This window comes from Scyliorhinus torazame, chromosome 9, assembly GCF_047496885.1.
Source record: "Scyliorhinus torazame isolate Kashiwa2021f chromosome 9, sScyTor2.1, whole genome shotgun sequence".
Lineage (NCBI taxonomy): Eukaryota > Metazoa > Chordata > Chondrichthyes > Carcharhiniformes > Scyliorhinidae > Scyliorhinus > Scyliorhinus torazame.
This window is the reverse complement of record NC_092715.1, coordinates 63,042,612-63,060,106: the sequence shown is the minus strand read 5'-3', so window position 1 is coordinate 63,060,106 and position 17,495 is coordinate 63,042,612. Positions and strand designations below refer to the sequence as shown.

The 17,495-nt window shown below is 42.0% G+C and overlaps 1 protein-coding gene across 3 annotated transcripts; it reads right to left on the bottom strand.

Annotated features, from left to right (window-relative positions):
• Positions 1–3,720: 3,720 nt before the first annotated feature.
• otpa (orthopedia homeobox a) lies at positions 3,721–15,185 on the bottom strand. Of its 3 annotated transcripts, XM_072516011.1 has the most exons (4): positions 15,137–15,185; positions 13,782–14,135; positions 11,452–11,846; positions 3,721–6,157 (listed from the first exon to the last, which is right to left on the bottom strand). In XM_072516011.1, the coding sequence occupies exons 2-4, from the start codon at positions 13,786–13,788 to the stop codon at positions 5,654–5,656; spliced, it is 906 nt and encodes a 301-aa protein (XP_072372112.1). In that variant the 5' UTR covers positions 13,789–14,135; positions 15,137–15,185; the 3' UTR covers positions 3,721–5,653. The 3 variants fall into 3 exon arrangements, with proteins under 3 accessions (XP_072372112.1, XP_072372113.1, XP_072372111.1); XM_072516012.1 differs by lacking the exon at positions 15,137–15,185 and having other exon boundaries at positions 13,782–14,198; XM_072516010.1 differs by lacking the exons at positions 13,782–14,135; positions 15,137–15,185 and adding an exon at positions 12,214–12,377.
• Between the last annotated feature and the right edge of the window lie 2,310 nt (positions 15,186–17,495).

Below are 17,495 nucleotides of genomic sequence, written 5' to 3'. Positions count from 1 at the left end.
CAGTCTGCTGAGCAACACTGTAGAAGTGCCTGTGATACCAAAACTCTGACTGGTTGCCTTCGAAGACAAGAATGCACCAGGGAAATGTGATTCTCCAGGCTGCTTCAACATTCTCCTGATTAAGCATTGAAGCAAGCCACAGATGACAACAAGCTTCACCTAAAATTGCAGACTGTCTAAGTATTGGATCTCCCTGTTAATTAATAATGCATATGTGCATATTCTATATTCTGGAACTGGGTATAATGTATCGGTGGGGGGGAAGAGGTAGGGAAATGAATTCAGAGTGGTCACTTTTAATGTAGCTTCCTTCTGTGCAGCATTTGTCCCCATTTTTATTCCCAGAATAGCCAGCGATCTCTGAAGGAAAATATCACAACAGTGTGGTCAGCACAGCTTTTATTTTCTCTATGACAAAGGACTTGACACTCATTCTATCCACAGCAAATAGAGCAGGTCACTAGAATTCCAACATTAGGTCAAACTGCTAACACTGATACCCACTGAAACTCAGCTAATGTAATAAGCCAAACAATAACAGGCCATCTTCAATTCATACTATAGTACTCATGTACTTATGCAACAAGTCTGGATTTGAGAGAAAAAATCACTGTCCACTTCTTAGTTTGAGCAGCAGATCCTTTTCTGTTGCACTGCTGGTCACTGGTGAGGAGGATTAACAAACCAGAGTCAGTAGAAACCACAGTAGCATTAGAGGCGACACACTCTGGCCAGACATACCAAACTTGTATCAAGATAAAGTTTGAAAAATATTAGGAACATTGACTCTGAAATATATCTTTATTAATCAGACTTGAAGAAAAACAATGGATTAATCATTGAAATAGTGAATCATATGGAATTTTCAATGGGATCAAATCTTGCAATTTATTTTAAAATGTTGGCTATTGGTGTGTCCATTAAAATAAAGTGCTGGATGTTTCTAATGAATTATGAGAAATGTACAATTGTGCAATATAGTTTATTCTTGGAATTAATGTGTTTCCTATTGTTGTTATCCTCAAGTGTTACTATACTGTGTAGTTCAAGTCATCACAAACTATATATTAACATTTTGTAATTAAATATAAGAAATACTATTCCCTGGCTTGGTAAATATTCCTATCTATATTTTAAATGTTGTTTAAAGTTGATCCCATTGCATCAGGGTTAAATGTCCCATTACACAGTACTCATCTAATGAGTAATCTTTAGTTCCAGTCCCCTCCTGTCATTCGTGGTTTCTTGAATATACAACTGCCAAAACCACTGTACCTGCCATTCTAAGAGATTCCAGAAGGTATTCCAAAAAGCAAAACATTGTATTATAACTACTTAACAGGGGACAAGTGTATTTCTCTACCTCCGACAATTGGTCAGCAGCTTCACATGCACTGTCCCACTGGTCATTCACTCTGCTACCTGGGCCTACTCTCCAGGAGACATCCATCGTGGGTGATAAAGAGGCCCATAGACCCAGAGAGCGGGCCCACGCGGTTCGAGCACTGACTCCACGGTGCAAGGAGGCAGGAAGGCTGCAAACTATCTGCATGTAATTCCCAGCTCCAGCCTCGTCTCTCTAGGCCCGAAATAAACAGTAACTGACCATGGCACGTGACACTTTTACCGTCCATAATTGTCATTAGGATTCTGATGTCCCTTGCCGTGCTCGTGTTTGGCAAATGGTTGTCCTTTTTTAAAATCATTGTCCCCAGATGTAGTTTTCTGGGTGGGAGGGGGGGAGACCCCTCGGACTCACTGCTCATAGGCTGCGTGGAATCAACTTTTCGGTGCGGACCGCACACATATTGATATTAAACTGAATTTCAGCAAGATCTTCTGGTGCTAATTTGCAGTTTCCTCTATAGACTCGATCCAATTATCCCCCCCCCTGTATTTTGCATTCCAAAAACCTGCATTTAATCCCTTGATTTAATTTGCCCTGATTTAATGGTCTGCTATTAAATTCCAATTCATTCTAAAATAAAATAACCTTTGGCTGCGAGTCACAGGGCGTGGAAGATTCTTTGGCAAATAGGTGAGCCGAAAGGTGATGTCTGCACTCGTTACATAACATCTGGTTCACTTTGAATGGAGGGCGCACTAACACAAAACGTCACGTTGCTGTGTGCGTTTTGATTTTAAATGCTTTGTTCGACCCCGTCTTATCACGTGACGTTTTGAAGGCAGCCCAAGTTTAAATTTCGCAAAGTTTACTTCAGAAATCTGTGTATTTTCATTTGTACGTTGTCGCCCCATCAGCAGCATGGTCCACTATTGTAGGTTATTCATGAACCCGCCTTCTGAACTCTGCCTCTCGCCTGAGGTGTGGTGACTGACCCTCAGGTTAAATCACCACCAGTCACCACCTCTCTCCCCCTCAAAGGGGAAAGCAGCCTGTGGCCATCTGAGACTATGGACGTTACTTACTTTACACTGTGATAAAACTGCTGAAAGCATGTCTGATGTTTCAATTCCCTGATTATTGGATAACAATTATAAGTTTGTTCTGCTGAAGTGTCCAACCAGTTTCCTGCGCTGTTCATTCATAGTGACCTCTCACTGATGCAGAGTGCCGGGTGGAAATAGAACAGGGCTGACCAGATATGGGGGGGGGGGAGTTTCCCACTGTGGGGCGGGCAGTTACCTTGAACGCCTGTGAACATTTAAGTACTGTAAAACTGTTCAAATCTAGCACTCTCCGGTTCTGATGGAAGGACGCCTTCGGCCTGATACTTTTATTTCTGATTCCTAGGATCCGCGGCATTTTGCTTTTGTTTCCCTGTGTGATGCTGAGATTTTTTTTCCTACTACTGATGCGTCAATTCTTATTTTGACTCTATCAATAAGCAAAAAATTACACCGAGAAAAATAACCCGTAGATGCTCTTCAATTTGATGGTGCCGCGTGCACTGGGGCAGGGCTGTGCAACGTTGGGCGCACATCATCTACGGATTTTAAACCCATTTAGCCATCGATCAAAACATCCACCTGTGCTGCACGTTAAAATGTCCCTCGGTGTTGGCGTGTAGGTAACGAGAGAAATCAAATGAGGGGTACTGCAACGGCCATTTTTATTAATGGGCACATAAAATTGGACACCAGCTTTCAGAATTTATTTGGTGAAGACAATCCGTGCAAAATCTTCAGAAGGCTGCAGATAGACAAGATTGGGACGGAAAGTAAAGGTGTAAAGAAAGTGATCGTTGAGGCCAAAACGTTGTGTGCTTTCAAGCAGGAATTAGATATTGCTCTTGGGGCTAAAGGGATCAAGGGATATGGGGGAAAGGTGGGATCATGGTATTGAACTTGATGATCAGCCATGATAATAATGAATGGCGGAGCAGGCTCGAAAGGCCGAATGGCCTCCTTCTGCTTCTATTTTCTATGTTTCTATCTAATGTTCGATGCGTTTGAAAGCAGCCAATGAAAAAACACTCCCAGTTCCTAAATACCACTCTACCCTCACTCACTAGTGATTTTATGTTAATGGAGTATGTTGGCTATTTATTCTTTGGAGAAACTAATTTCACACGCTTTCCATCATTTGAACCATGACCGAATTTCCCCCGTTATAGAAGACTCAGGAACAAGAATTTATCTCCTTCCATGATGTGGCGAGGTTTAAAAAAAACGTCTCCTTCTCTGATTTGCTCTCTCACTTATTGGCGAGTCAAACGTGAAACGTTTTTTTGTGTGCAAAAACTGTAAAGGCGAAACTTTGGGGTTTTTTCCTGCAATGCATTGCATTTGTTTTTATTCAATTCATTTATTGAATTTCCACAGATCGAGTTGCACTTTTTCTTAACGCGTCTGACATCTCTAAATACAAATAACTGTACATGAAATTATAGAGCTTTTCTTATAAATTTCGTTACAGGTTTAATACACATTGTGTATTAAAAACATCTGAAAATAATAACCATCACTTAGTTGCTAAATTAGGCAGTGATGAACAGAAAAATAAAATACATTCCTACACCTCTGTGCTGTTTTAACTGGATTATTCTCCATTGGACACTGAGTGCGTTGCAAGCCTAGACCACGAATAACCAGCACGTTGACTTTTTTTTTTAACAGTTATGATTTGCCATGTATCAATTTGTTGTGGTTTGATAATAAACATAACTCTGCGATAGCTTTGCTAGTTCTAACACGTTAAACATTTCCAGTGCCTGTTCAGACTGCAGGTGACTGCTAAGAAGGCACAGAGCATACCGGCGTGCTCTCCGAAAGGGAATGTTAAGCCAAGATCACACACTCCGAAAATGTGAAGAGGATATCGTATATTACATATTCAAAAGGCGGGTTTTTTTTAATAATGAATTTTTTTTTTACCCAGCGCGAAATAAAAATCGATAACAGATCAAACATTTATTAGGAAATCTATGTTCAATAATTAAGCACAGACAGTAAGTTAAAACATATCACAAATTGACCAATGTATAACCGGTATGGTTATTCTACACAAAAAACATCCTATATCACAGCTTTGATCATTTTGTTCACATGAAACTTCCGCCCAATAGTTAATTCTGACCAGTTCATGCAGATGAAGGTTGTGGATTTTGGAGTTTGTGTTTCCAGGGTTCGAAATACTCACGTTCACATCGCATGCTGGTGACTTTTCCCCCTCTGCATGCTGTGCAAGTGGCATTTTTGACTGAAGAATTTTTTTATACAGCGTTTTTTTAAAAAGAAAATCACCCAAATCATGAGCTACGACCAAGGAGAAAGAAGCCTTCCAAAGGCTTGAACATAGTGCATTGAGAAAATATTAGGAGTCAACAGGCGTTCTTGCATTCCCCACTCCATGTTGCCGGGGTCACTGAGGTGCAAGATGAGAGGAGGTTTCAGTCTCTACGTTGCAAACCATTTTGTCCAGCCAATTGTTAACGGTACAGTGGAAACATCGTAAGGGCCGATATCCCAGTTCTTTTCGACATTGACTGCCCAGCCTCCTTAGAGATGCAACCGAGGGCCTTGAGCCTAAGTCAATTAAAATGGTCAGAAAATAAGATGGGTTTTATTGTGTCGAGTGAGGGTGTTCAGGGATATGGAGCAAAAGCGGGCGAATGAAGTTGAGACACCAACCAGCCAGGATCGAATTGAGTGGCGGAACAGGCTAGAGGGGCTGAACGGTCCACTCCTGTTCCCTATGGCTTTAGGTAACCGCGAGGGAAATGGTTAAAAGCGGGTTATCGGCACCGGCAAACTGCACGGAAATGTAAGAGGGTGGGTTTGGGAAGTCTATCTATCCGGGTCATTACATAAGAATTATGTATATTAAGGATACAAATGTGCAGAAATCCAAAGCAAATCAAAAGAAAAAGTTGGTCAGAGCTCTTTCTTTGTGTGATTTCACGTGTTATTGCAACAGGTCAAGTCCAGTGATTGGACATGTGATTGAGAGAGGAGCAGCTCAGAGTTCCACACCACAGCCACTGATAGGAGTTCCTGGAGTTGAGTCCATGTTGGTGTTCGCTTTGTCCCTGGTGTCTCTAGTGTGTTCTTTACATATTAATGTTTTAAAGAGTTTGACCAACCGCCCTCCCTCTCTCTCCCACCTCCTACTTGCGTGTGGATACTGAAGGATGCATTTCAAACCCTGAGTCGGCTCCTTGGCTGCTGGAGAGAAGGGGGGAGGGGTGCATTAAGTGAAGCTCATAGAGACTGTGTGCTCGAGTGCTTTGCGGCGCAATGAGGCGATGCTGGTCCCCCGCCACACGTCGCTGTCCGGGGAGCTACAGAGCTGCGGGGAGCCGCCGGTCACGTTGCCAGGGCCGGCCAGAGAGGCGGGCACCATGCCAGGGAAAGTGGGCTGGTAGAGGTGGGACTGCAGGCCCCCGCCGTTGGCGCCGGTGAGGCTGTTGGGGAGTCCCATGGAGTTGGGCGGCCCCCCGAGGCTGCACTGGGACAGGGACTGGGCCATGGCCTGTTGCCTGCCCAGGACCGGGGGCAGCTGCAGCTGCGAGACCCCCACGCCCGCCGTGGCCCAGCGGGTGTCGTTGGCGTGGAAAGAGCACAGGCCGTCGCCCATGCCAGCGCCTGGGAACTGGGGCAGACCGGGAGTGGGCAACAGGGTACCGGGAGCACGGAACACATTGGTGGTCTTCTTCCGCTTCTTCCACTTGGCGCGTCTGTTCTGAAACCAGACCTGAAAAGGAAAGAGGAGGGGGGATTGCGATCAGACAGAATCGAAACAGAGACACACAACGTGCGTGAGAGACATTCCCGCCCTGAAGACAATACCTACAGAGGGAGTGCCCGAGGGAAACCAAACTGGAATGGATCCACTTTACAGATTAGGGAATATTCACATAATCCAGCCAGGAACTGTGAGCTTCCAGAAAGTCCTCATGAGGGAGGTAGAATTGTCCATTCAGCACAATCCAGGCTGGGGTTTGTTGGAATGGGGAGGGAATAACGGGGCTGAGTGACCCCAACCCTTCACTTTCCTCTACGCACAGGGGCACCGATGAAGCCAAATTATCAAATGACATAAGAGCTGTCTCCAGCGGAAAAGTGAAGCTTCAAATCTTATTAACTGGGCACGGGGTGGGCGGGGGGGAGGTTACCTGCCGCCAAAACAATTCAGCTGGTCTGGTGAGAAAGAGGTTATCGGAAGCACTGGATCTAGTACGGCTGGGGTAATAAGAATTGTGCTTAAAATAAATGTTTTAAAGACACAATTAGGTAGTCAGACACATGGAGTAGGGCAAATTAATTCCATCTCGTTTAAAAAAGCGTTTTTCTGGAGCCGGGGAAGTAAATCACATCCGCTTATCTTGGAAGGGTTGAGGAGTTTATTGAAGAACAAGAGTCCTTCATTATCTATTATGAGCACTTTTAGAACTTTCGCCAAGTTGCCTTGTAATTAATTGATATTCCGTTAGTGAATATAGTGCTCCACTTCAGCACAAGTAGATATACAATTAACACAGCATGAAATAAATGAATATTTTTTAAAAAAACATTTCGCAATGGAACGCTGAAATTATGTCTTGCGATTCCTATCGGAAAAGAGACACGAGACAGGAGAGTTTAACCGCTGCAATGATTCGACTGTGTGGGAAGGGTCTGGAGTATAAAATGTCTTTAAGAAAGGCTCAAGTTAACTTTCCAACATGAAGGGCGATATTCAACTCCGAGAAATGCACTCAACATTGAAAATTATTGCAACGAATGTAAGAAATTGAAGTGGAGCAAACGGCGTGGAGCAAACAACAGATTTTTTTTGAAAGAGAAAAGGGGTATCTTAAATCATCGCGTTTATACCGTTAGAAAATCCTGCGCATTCAATGAGGCGAGACACAGCTTCAGCGATTGAAATACGATCGAGCTATATCTTGATTTAGAAAAGAGGAATTATTTCATTTAATAAGGAATGCAAGATGGGCAAGAAAATGAACCGTACAAATGATGCAAGATTAATTCATGCTAATTTTGCAGTAGCTACGAAATAATTTAGCACCAAGAATCCAATCGACAGTGCGGTTATTTATCACAAAACGCAAATAGTATCGAGAGAAGGGTCGACATGGTTTAGTCAATGCCAAGTCTTACAGAGGGCGAAAATAACAGTGGAATCGTGGATAAATCAAATCATATTAAAGTCTGAGAAATAGATAGGTATTTATACCATAATAAAATCGTTATCGGTAAGAAGGATAGTTTGTGCAAAGAATTGATCGACACCGACCACAATACAGACATTCTAGCCGCCAATACTACAATCTGTCTAGTCTTTCATTTTTTTAAAGTAAAAGTTCCACATCTTTTCTTGTATTTTAACCCACAAGTGTAAAAGCCAATAAATGACACACTGTTTTAACAGATGTGGAGCGGCTTTCTTTCTTTTTTTAAAATACTGTGTCTCGAATGTTAAATTTTCCAGGAAACTGTTGGGTTTATGAAGATTTCATTGTAATATTTGCGATGATTAATGCGGAGGTTTTGTGTGAAATCTAAAGCTCTCATCTGCTCAGAGCACAGATTCATTCTGGCCAGCCAGCCGTGAAATCCCAGCGAAATTCATTACACTTTAATAGTGTTAGAGAAAATGCAATTTCTCATTCCATTAGAAAACTAGAAAATACTTTCAACTTGTCGCCTATTAAGACGTGGCAGGTGACGGGGCATTGCATTTCTACAATACCGAAAGGCAGGTTATAGTGAGAACAAAAACACATAATTAGGGCGAAAAGATGGGATATCAAGGATCACTGTGCAGCGGTTATTTCACTGATATGGGTTTTATGTAAATAAAGTATTGGAAGCTAATTAATACATGCTGGAGACTAATGATTATGCTGATTATATTGCATAATTTGCATTATTTTCGCATTGCCATTTCAGACGACAGATGATTCAGAAAGGGGCTGCCAATAGTTGTTCCTGTGAAATATTTTAAATAAATAAATGTTGGTGTTCGTGAGGCAGGAGTGTAACCTTATGGATAAACAGCCTTTTCCTTTCTCGTGATTTAGAAACAGTGCCTTTCTCGTGATTTAGAAACAAGCACAATGTACGTGTGTGTGTGTGTGGGGGGGGGGGGGGGGGTTGGCATCGCGCTATTGTTCAGCGATTAATGTGTTGTCTGTGGAAATTGAATAAACTTTAGATAATGTCTCCTTGTGGGAAATGACAGGAACGCACTTCATGACAAACGTTAAGGAAAAAAACAACACGTTAAACTAAACCAAGGGAGGTGACAGTTTAAAGACGGGTTTAGCTGGCTCACCGTATGCAGGACCGCCGCTTAATATTCACACCCACCCACACAAATACAGAACTGTCTCGCGTTAGGGAAAATTGGACCTGGCGCTAAGTTACAATGGAAATATGTTTACATAGTTTTCAACATAAATTTAACATTGACGACGTGTCCAGGCTTTCTGTAAAAAAAATCGGTCTAAATATGAAAGCGCGTGTTTTCGTCTACAAATGAATGCACATGATCACAATCGATGCAAAAGCCTGCCTAAACTCGGGAATTATGTGATAATCTCGCTGTACATAGTTGTCTAAACATATTGTGATCATTCACTGGTGTCCGTCCACTTGCTGTTTAAACTTCAGTCTGAGTCCACGGCTAATATTCTAATTTGACATCCCATGCACAAGCTATTGGGAATGAATTTCAAGCTGAATATTGAAGGGTAACATGAGCAACTCTTCGTCATCCTGACTTTATTTGCGACGTGTGGGGGGTTGACCAAATTGTACTCTATTTATTATGTCCAGGGCCCCCATAATTTGTTACTGGGAACTTTTCGCTTTGGAGGGTTGAGCCGCTTTATTAGAAAGCTTGTATTAGAAAGGCTGCAATTTTTTTTTACACCGATTTAGACGTACATTCTAAGCACCAAATATTGAAGACCCAATGCCGAAAATGGCCCATGGAATGCACAGAGCCAGTACATTCGCACAGTTTATATTTAAGTTAAATTTATATCAAATTTGCATATTCATGTTTAATTTTATTTTATTATATTTAACTTTATTAAAATCCTACATTTTGGAATTGGGTTGAAACAAGATCCTGAGATGATCCATCTAAATGCGGACCAAAGTGTTTGCACTTGAATTCGTTCCCTTTCTTTTATTCGAAATATTGATCATTTTTAACGATTTCTGACTGTTGTTTAGATTGTGGTCCTTCACTCCGGGCTTGTAAAGATTGGGGATTAAAAGGTGGGGATTCTGCTAGGATTTTGCAAGCAGTCTTCTCGTTGAAAGGGAGGCTCCATAACTTTCAAGACACATTTATTTCCCAGTGTATTTATGGTGCACCCGTGCTTTTTTTAAGCAGCCTTCTCGGGGCAAGCACGCAAAATGTAACTCTTTACGCTTTCCATTATCTGCTTTATCATCAGGTTATAATTACTATCGTATTGAATCATTGACCAGCAGTTGTGATGGCCAATGTCAGCAGTAATTACACATAGTCGCTCCGGGTGATTTACTGACCAAACCTTTCAGCAAAACCCGGACATCTCAGACCGGTTTTAAAACCACACAGGTTGCTCCTGCAATCACCGTTCACAGGGGTCGGTACGGGAGATTAGCCTCATTGGTTTCCGTTAGCTAAGAAAGCGCAGGATACCTGTGGACATTGGTAATTCTTAACAACACACCCATAGGTCGGAATGCATGTTGAGGAGCTCCTTTAACTTATGAAAATGCTGAATTCTGATCTGGAACCTCGTGCTTTATGTAGTGAAGCTACCTGCCTACGGTTTAATCAGAAATTTCTATTAGCTACATAATTAGCGTTCATCCTCATTCTAAAATGTCTCTTCACAAGTGTTACGTTTTGTGACCTCGGATTTCAACTTTGTGCGATGTGTCACTTTGGTTTCAATTAGATTTCCACATTGACATCAATCTTTACCTCCCAACTTTTAACATTTCGTGTCATTTGCGATTGGTCATCGAAGACTGAATATTTAAATTCCTCCCCTGACAATGCTTCTGCAAAGGAAATGTATCATGACCGCTACAAAAAGGCGAGAAACTGCAGGATGAAGTTTAGAAAAGTGCGTTCCAATTGTTAATCCATTCATTCAAGGTTTATCATGGTCGAAAAAGAGTTTTCTCTTTTTTTAATGTATATTTTTGTTGTAGTAACAATCACATACTGATTTGACACCACAACATGTACATATACACTGGAGTATATTAAACCAATTCTTTCTATTTCAGGTTTAAAAGGACATCGTCTCCAGTTAGAATATGTGGAAACTGACTAAAACATTGGCTCAGATCTGTTGCTGTGTTTGTTTGTTCAGCAACTGGGTACCTTCCAACTTCTATTTATTTTCTGGAGCCAATCTTCATACTGCCTTGATGACGGGTTGTTAATTAGCCGAAACCTTGTCAAATTCTGCTGTCATTTCTTCTGTCCTATGTTCTCGAAATTGCACGAAAACTTGTCATTTCACCCGTGTTATCGAAACGCTTTACATTTCAGCAGTCGCTGCCTTTATGTCTCTTCACCTTTTCGACTTTTAATCTCTAACAGAAAGTCTGCAAGATCCTGGCCCCGAAGCAAAATTAAGGAAAATGTGACAAACGAGGAGATTAATTTGTTCGCGCGCGCGATGGCAATCACGGAATAAAAGTTACAAACGGTACATTTACGCAAGAGAAAATAAAACCCGAATGAGGTTAAACAGTGGAGTTTAAAAGATTCCTTTATTCCCCGACTGCTTACAGGATGTGTTGCCCTCAAACGCACAGGGTCAATAGTTTCCAAGTGGGTGAAGATTGCCTCCACCTATTCAACCTCGTTAAAGAAAACCTGGAGGGTTTGCAAACTTCCTACATAATTTTCGTTCACCTTTTGGAAATGGGGTTGTACCCCCACCCCTCCCACACCCCTGTGCCTGCCCCCCGCCTCCACCCCACCAGGATTGCTGGAGGGAGACGTGGTTGGCATTTCCATACCTGTACTCTGGACTCGGTGAGGCCGATGCGAAGAGCCAGTTCCTCTCTCATGAAGATGTCTGGATAGTGGGTCTTGGCGAAGCTCCTTTCCAGTTCGTTGAGCTGAGCCGGGGTAAATCGGGTCCGGTGCCTCTTCTGTTTTTGCTGCTGCTGCTGCTGTTGCTGTTGCTGCTTGTCCGAGTCTTTTCCGCTGCCCGAGCCTCCTCCTCCTCCTCCTCCTCCCGGGTTCGATCCGGCCGAGGTGATGCTGTCCCCCGGAAGGAGGGTCGCACCTTCCACCGTGTCTGAGCCCGGAGGGCAATCGCCTGGGTGACCCGAATCGGAGCCCCCGGGCCCCATCCGGCACTTCACCGCCTCCCGGTGCCCCAGCAATTCAGCCGCCGCATCTTTCATTCCTGGGTAAAAGAGAGAGAAAAAAACCACAAAATAAATACAAACAAGTTCCTAATGCCCCAGAAGAAGAAAAAAACGAGGGAGAAAGAAACAGGAAAAAAACTTTCCACCAGTTGTTAATATCAGTGATAGATTTTCCTAACTCAAATAACAAGCACAATTCCATTAGATTGATTCTAAATCAAATTATTGCAGTAATTTGAAACTAAAATAATTACTTTTAGATAGAATTAACTAATTTTGCTGCATTATAGCTGAGCGACGAGCAGCCTGGAAAGTGGGACTGCCATCCAGCAGCCCCCGGTGATTCGTTCCCAGGCACAGGGATATATTTGGGGGTTTGGAGCGGTGTTTTGCGCAAACACTCACCCAGGCGAGCGTCCAGGAGGTCGGCGTGAGAGAGCATGGCGCAGCGCTCCAGGGTGAAATCGCCCCGAAAAACCGGAGAGGTTTTTTAAAAAATACAAAAAAAAAACTACAAATGTCTGTTTGTTGTAAAAGGGAGTCTCTTGCATTATAATCTCCTTTAGAGGGACGGGGTGGTGCTTAACACTTGAATGAGCCCATGAGCAACTCCAAATCAGGGCCAATCAAAACTCGCCGCTGTAAATGTCAACGCAAAGTGAGACTCCATTACGCATGCCTCAAGGCAGCTCTCCCCAACCACTCACAAGCCACTCAGAACATTTACAATTCTATTTCTGCTTTCCAAATCTGATTTATTAGCTTTCAACGTCAAATATTATGCCTTTAAATGACCTGTTCTAATTTGGATAATAGATACAAACCAAACATAATAAAGCCAATATTACAGGAATTATATTTATCTGACTATACCTTATCTGCTCACTTCCCTTTCCAATGCCTTAATGTGATCTATTATGATTCTGAGTTTAAATATTGATGTTACCGCAATTTTCTAACAGATCAGACCTCTACACTTATTGAATGGCTGGAATACTCTCTCCCACCCCACCAATCCACCCCCTCGCCCCACTGTTGAAACTTATAAAATTTTTAATCACAAAACTCCGGGTGGAGGAATTCAACTCTTTCTCAAAGTCGATTCGCAACCAAAAATAAGGTTTTTTTGTTTTAATTGTTTCCGTTTTGTAGCATGTTATCCTCTTTCTGGGCGCACTAACGCAATTATTTCCCACCGTGGAAAGGTTTGGGGTCGTCGCAGTCATGTTTGCAATCCAACACTACTTCACCAATGTTGCACCCGAGGAATATCTCTGAAAAGTTATGCACGGGGAACAGAATCGAGCCCCCGTGTGTTTGGGGAGGGGGCGGTGGGCAGGGGAATTATCAATGATATGGATTTTAACAACTTTGTCACTGCTTGAACAGTTTCCAGAACTGTAAAAACACGTGAAGCCATCCGTCTCTAATCTTGTGATTTCCAAAATCAATCAACAACAAAGTTTCTGTTAGTAATATATTTCAAACCAGACTAATTTTCAAGATCATTAGGCATTTATCTAATTAGTGCCAAATCTATAAGCTTTTATTACGATTATTAAAATAAAATCAGTATAAATGTGTACTAATTTGCCACTGGTTTAGACTTGGCTGTCAATTGAAAGACTGTTGTTGTGAATGATATCAGTGGAAATCGAGAGCAGATTACAATGCGGATGTAATGGGTGTAGGAACCAGTCCATTCAAATAACGTTTGTACTGGAGAGCTTGTATCTCCTAAAACATTTAGCTTAACACAAGAAAACAATGCTTAAGAAGGGTAATAAGGTAGAATTGAGACTGATGTACTTCATTGATACAATTCATCTCGATTGTGATTGATTTTTTAAAACAAAATTGATGCAATTAAGAGAATTTATTAAGTGGTAATAAAAGTACAAAACTGGTGTTATATAAAGTCTGTTAAAATCAGGTACAATAGGCTAATTGTGCAGCAATTTAATGGCTCTCACCAAACATTAGGACAGCCTAAAAGCAGATGCAAGAGTGAGCTTTTAAAACGCTCTGTATAGTGAGGAGCAGACAAAGGAGGCGGCGAGGCGGCGATTGTGCATTTTTGTTCTTTTCTTCTGGAACTTGGCTAGATTTATTCAATTCTGCTTTTAGACACGTCAGCCCTCAGAATGAATGTGAGTGTCGATCGCATCCACTGCGGAGCGTTTGCATCCTGATCTCGGCCAGGCATCCCCCAGGCTCCAGCCTCCAGCTTGCTACCTGCTCCTTTCAGCCCATTTGGGGTGGACTCTGAACTCTTCGTGTGCATGTATGTACGTCAATAACATTAGAAAACCAAGGTGAACTGGGACCTGGGAAAAGAAGAGCAATCTACTGTTAGAGAGACACAGAGAGAGAGAGAGAAATAACAGCAGCTTCACCAGAAGCCCCAAATACAAAAAAGAAAGCATGGAGTCAGTTCTGCAAACGGCTGCTGTATCCTCATTGAAGAGAAGGACTCGGGTGTTGAGCAGATCCTGGTTAAAAGTATTCTTATCGTTGCATTGTTTAAAAAAACGTTCATGATGGGCTAGAATGTTAGAAATGTGGGTTTTGCTTTAATTCTGTAATAGCGTCTTGACGATTACCTGTGTATTTACTTTCCTATCCGCCTTTCTGTTCAAATTGAGATGGTACATGGTTATTAAAATGTATCGACTTTGCGCTACAGTTAAGTATATTTTGTATTATAGAGAGATCATTGGTTTTATTATTCGCTGTTTACTGCCGACTGGTAATGGCAGCCGAGTGATTGATAGGTAAGCTGCTGCAGTTATGACTTCTTACAGTGCTGTGCTCTCTCATGTCGGCACACACAGAGGGATACTTGTGCAGGTTTGTACACTTCCGACCTGGTCCAAGGAGAAAGGGTTTGGGAAGCCGAGAGGGAGGGGGAAATGGAGGGAGGGGGGGGGGGGAGAACAACTGTTGGGAAACTTTGATCACGATGTGACGAATGGGGAGAGCATAGTGTAGGGATAAGAAAATAGCATAATTAACATTTGCTGGGAGATTAAGTTTAAATGAAGACAAACTATCCTTATTTTAAAATGCCTCCGGGTATAGAGGATGGATAAAAAGTCCCGACTAAAGAAATAATGGGGTTCTCTCTCACTCTCATTCCACTTTCTGCTGGATTTCTGTCTCAATCTGAGCCCACGGCAAAGTGAGCAGAAATCCATTTGCAAACTGTCACACCCACAGCCGCAGTCAAAATAAGCACAGGGGCTGCGGTTGTCTGCGAAAAATACACTCCAAAAGCAAATCATTTTGGGGCAGGTGTTGAGGCGGGGAGAAAGACAACCGAACTTACCGAGTGGGTGCACTGTAGCGGAGACCCGTCCACTGTAGAATTGACAACGTTCTGGGGGCCTGGAAGCTTTTCTGAAGCTACATTTTTACCCAGGCGCCGGAGCAAATTCAAAGTGTGTTTTTTTTTGTCTCGGAATCGAGTCCAGAAAAGAGCCGGATAAAACAGAGGGTTATTTATGGAAGCGATGGGTACCATTTTAAATAGCTTTCAGATTGTTGCTCACCCGAAGACAGCGGCGAAAGAGCTGCCTGGAAACATATTGGTTGCTCGTAATATGATTTATTTATTGAGTTTGTTTCTTGTGGAACGCAAAGATTCAATTGTATACAAACACAACACGGTTAGGAAGCAAACTGGAGATAGGAGGGTAGCGCAGAACACTATCTCTCGTAGCTGTTTTTAACGTTAAGGTGTAGAAATTGGGCGTTTGGGATTTTTATTTTTCTTATTTCTGTAATATCTCCATTTACTGGCGCCGCTATCGGATGAAGAGAAACTGGGTTTGTTTATTTTTATTTAAAAGAACAAATGCCGCTGCAACTGTTTTTTTTTAGCAACCACTCCTGAAATCTAAAAGTCTGAAAATTCCAATCAACTCAATTTGGAAAAGCGTAAAGTCTGCAGAGCGATACAATTAATTGTAAATATTATACCCTTCAGTAAAACATAAAGTAGGCAGCAAAACCCTCCAAATACTGGCCATGCACACTTTGGAATCAATTGATTTATATTAAATGTCATTGGCCAAATGAAATTGGAAGAAAAATAAAGTCTTGGGAATGAAAGGACTTGAGTCCAAATATGTTGACCATGGTGAAACCGTGTGGTGTGTATAATTCCTGAGTGAATGAACGTATTAGCTGTGTCTTCCTGATAAATGGTCCCGCAAATAATTCACACTAATAAACGGATTATAAACTGTTGTAAGAGTTCCAGAATTCGCCCATGCATTCAGTCAGATATTCAGCTATTTCTTCATCTGCTTTGCTATTCGCCTGGTTTGATCCCGTGTTTGTTGTTTTTTTAAAACAATGCTTATCCCGACCCCTGGCGTTTGTAATGAAGAGTCCACTACAATAATTAACGATCGCACATTTTCTTATTTTCTTGCCTGATGAGAAGAATCAATTTTAATTCGTCGGCAAATTAGAGCAATGCTTTTCTGTGTCATTCAGTTACATAAAACAAGCCAGTGATTGGGGGCTTTTATTTATTTTATGCAAAAAAAAACATGAGAGTGAACACCCACCCAGAAATCCATTAGGATTTTAAAAAAATCCTTTTTCAAATAATATATATATATATTTTTTAAACTTTAATTAGGCAAAACCTCAAGGAAGCGCCGACAGCGCCCTTTCTCCCTCCATTTGGGTTTTAACAAGATACCGATAATAAGAACACATCAATCTTTTCCCCCAAATAAATAAAAATAGACAAACAAACAAATTCGCCTCGAACAAGTTAATGCGGTGTATCTGAGTGGAAAGTAGATATTTTCACGCACTCTGGAGATGAGGAGAGACTTTTAATAAATATCACAAGAAAACAAATGTAATTCCAGCAATTCTCAGCTCGGTTAGTTAGTATTCTAACACCGTGCCCAGCACTGCTTTTTAAAACCCAGTTAGTTCCAGAATATGACTGTCATTCAATCAGGGACCTTTCGATCCGCGTTCGTTTATTATTTGGCTATTCCAGAGGTAATATGGCTTATTTTACAAGGATGATTTTTGTTGACTTTTTTTCCAACCGAGCTAATTCGGGCGTCTATATTCACTCAATTAGAGAATTCTGAAGAGAAAATCGATCTTCCATCTACAGAAATGCCAGGTTAACAAATTAGATTCTTGTTTCGTGCAGGTGATTTTGTGAGAGCGCAGACAGTTCATGAATTAGAAGTAATAAGTTGTTTGTGTGGATGTTTCTCTCTCTCTCTCTCTCTCTGTGTCAAGGCCAGGAGAATGGGGCTGGAAGGCAGGTTGCTTTGCTAGATCAGACACTCGCAAACCTCCGCCTCGCCCCGCATGCAGCCATCGCTAAGTCTTCGCAGCAGCCTTCAATTAAGGGGCGCTCTGCCCCTGAACGTGTGCTCTATTAAATCGTGATTCAGCCAAAAGAAATATAATTATGGCTCCAAATAAAATAATCAGCATTGAAGAGCGATTTCGTTAATGAGATGGAGCGGCTGCATGTCACGGAGTACGGGGGTCTCATTAAACGCTGGTAATGAGGCTGGGTCTGTGAATGAGGCAGAACAGGGGGAGGATGGGCGGGGGGGGGGGGGGTCTGTTTTGTTTTGTAAAAAGAAAATCCAACGTTTTAGTGAGGGAGTCGGGCAAAGAAGAAACAAAATTCAGAA

Excerpts from the sequence above, each read along its gene's own strand:
- otpa (XM_072516010.1), bottom strand. The coding sequence starts at position 12,250 with ATGCTCTCTCACGCCGACCTCCTGGACGCTCGCCTGG. Across the intron at positions 11,847-12,213 it reads CCTCCTGGACGCTCGCCTGG|GAATGAAAGATGCGGCGGCT; the intron begins GTGAGTGTTTGC and ends TCTTTTACCCAG. Across the intron at positions 6,158-11,451 it reads TCACCGAGTCCAGAGTACAG|GTCTGGTTTCAGAACAGACG; the intron begins GTATGGAAATGC and ends TTTCCTTTTCAG.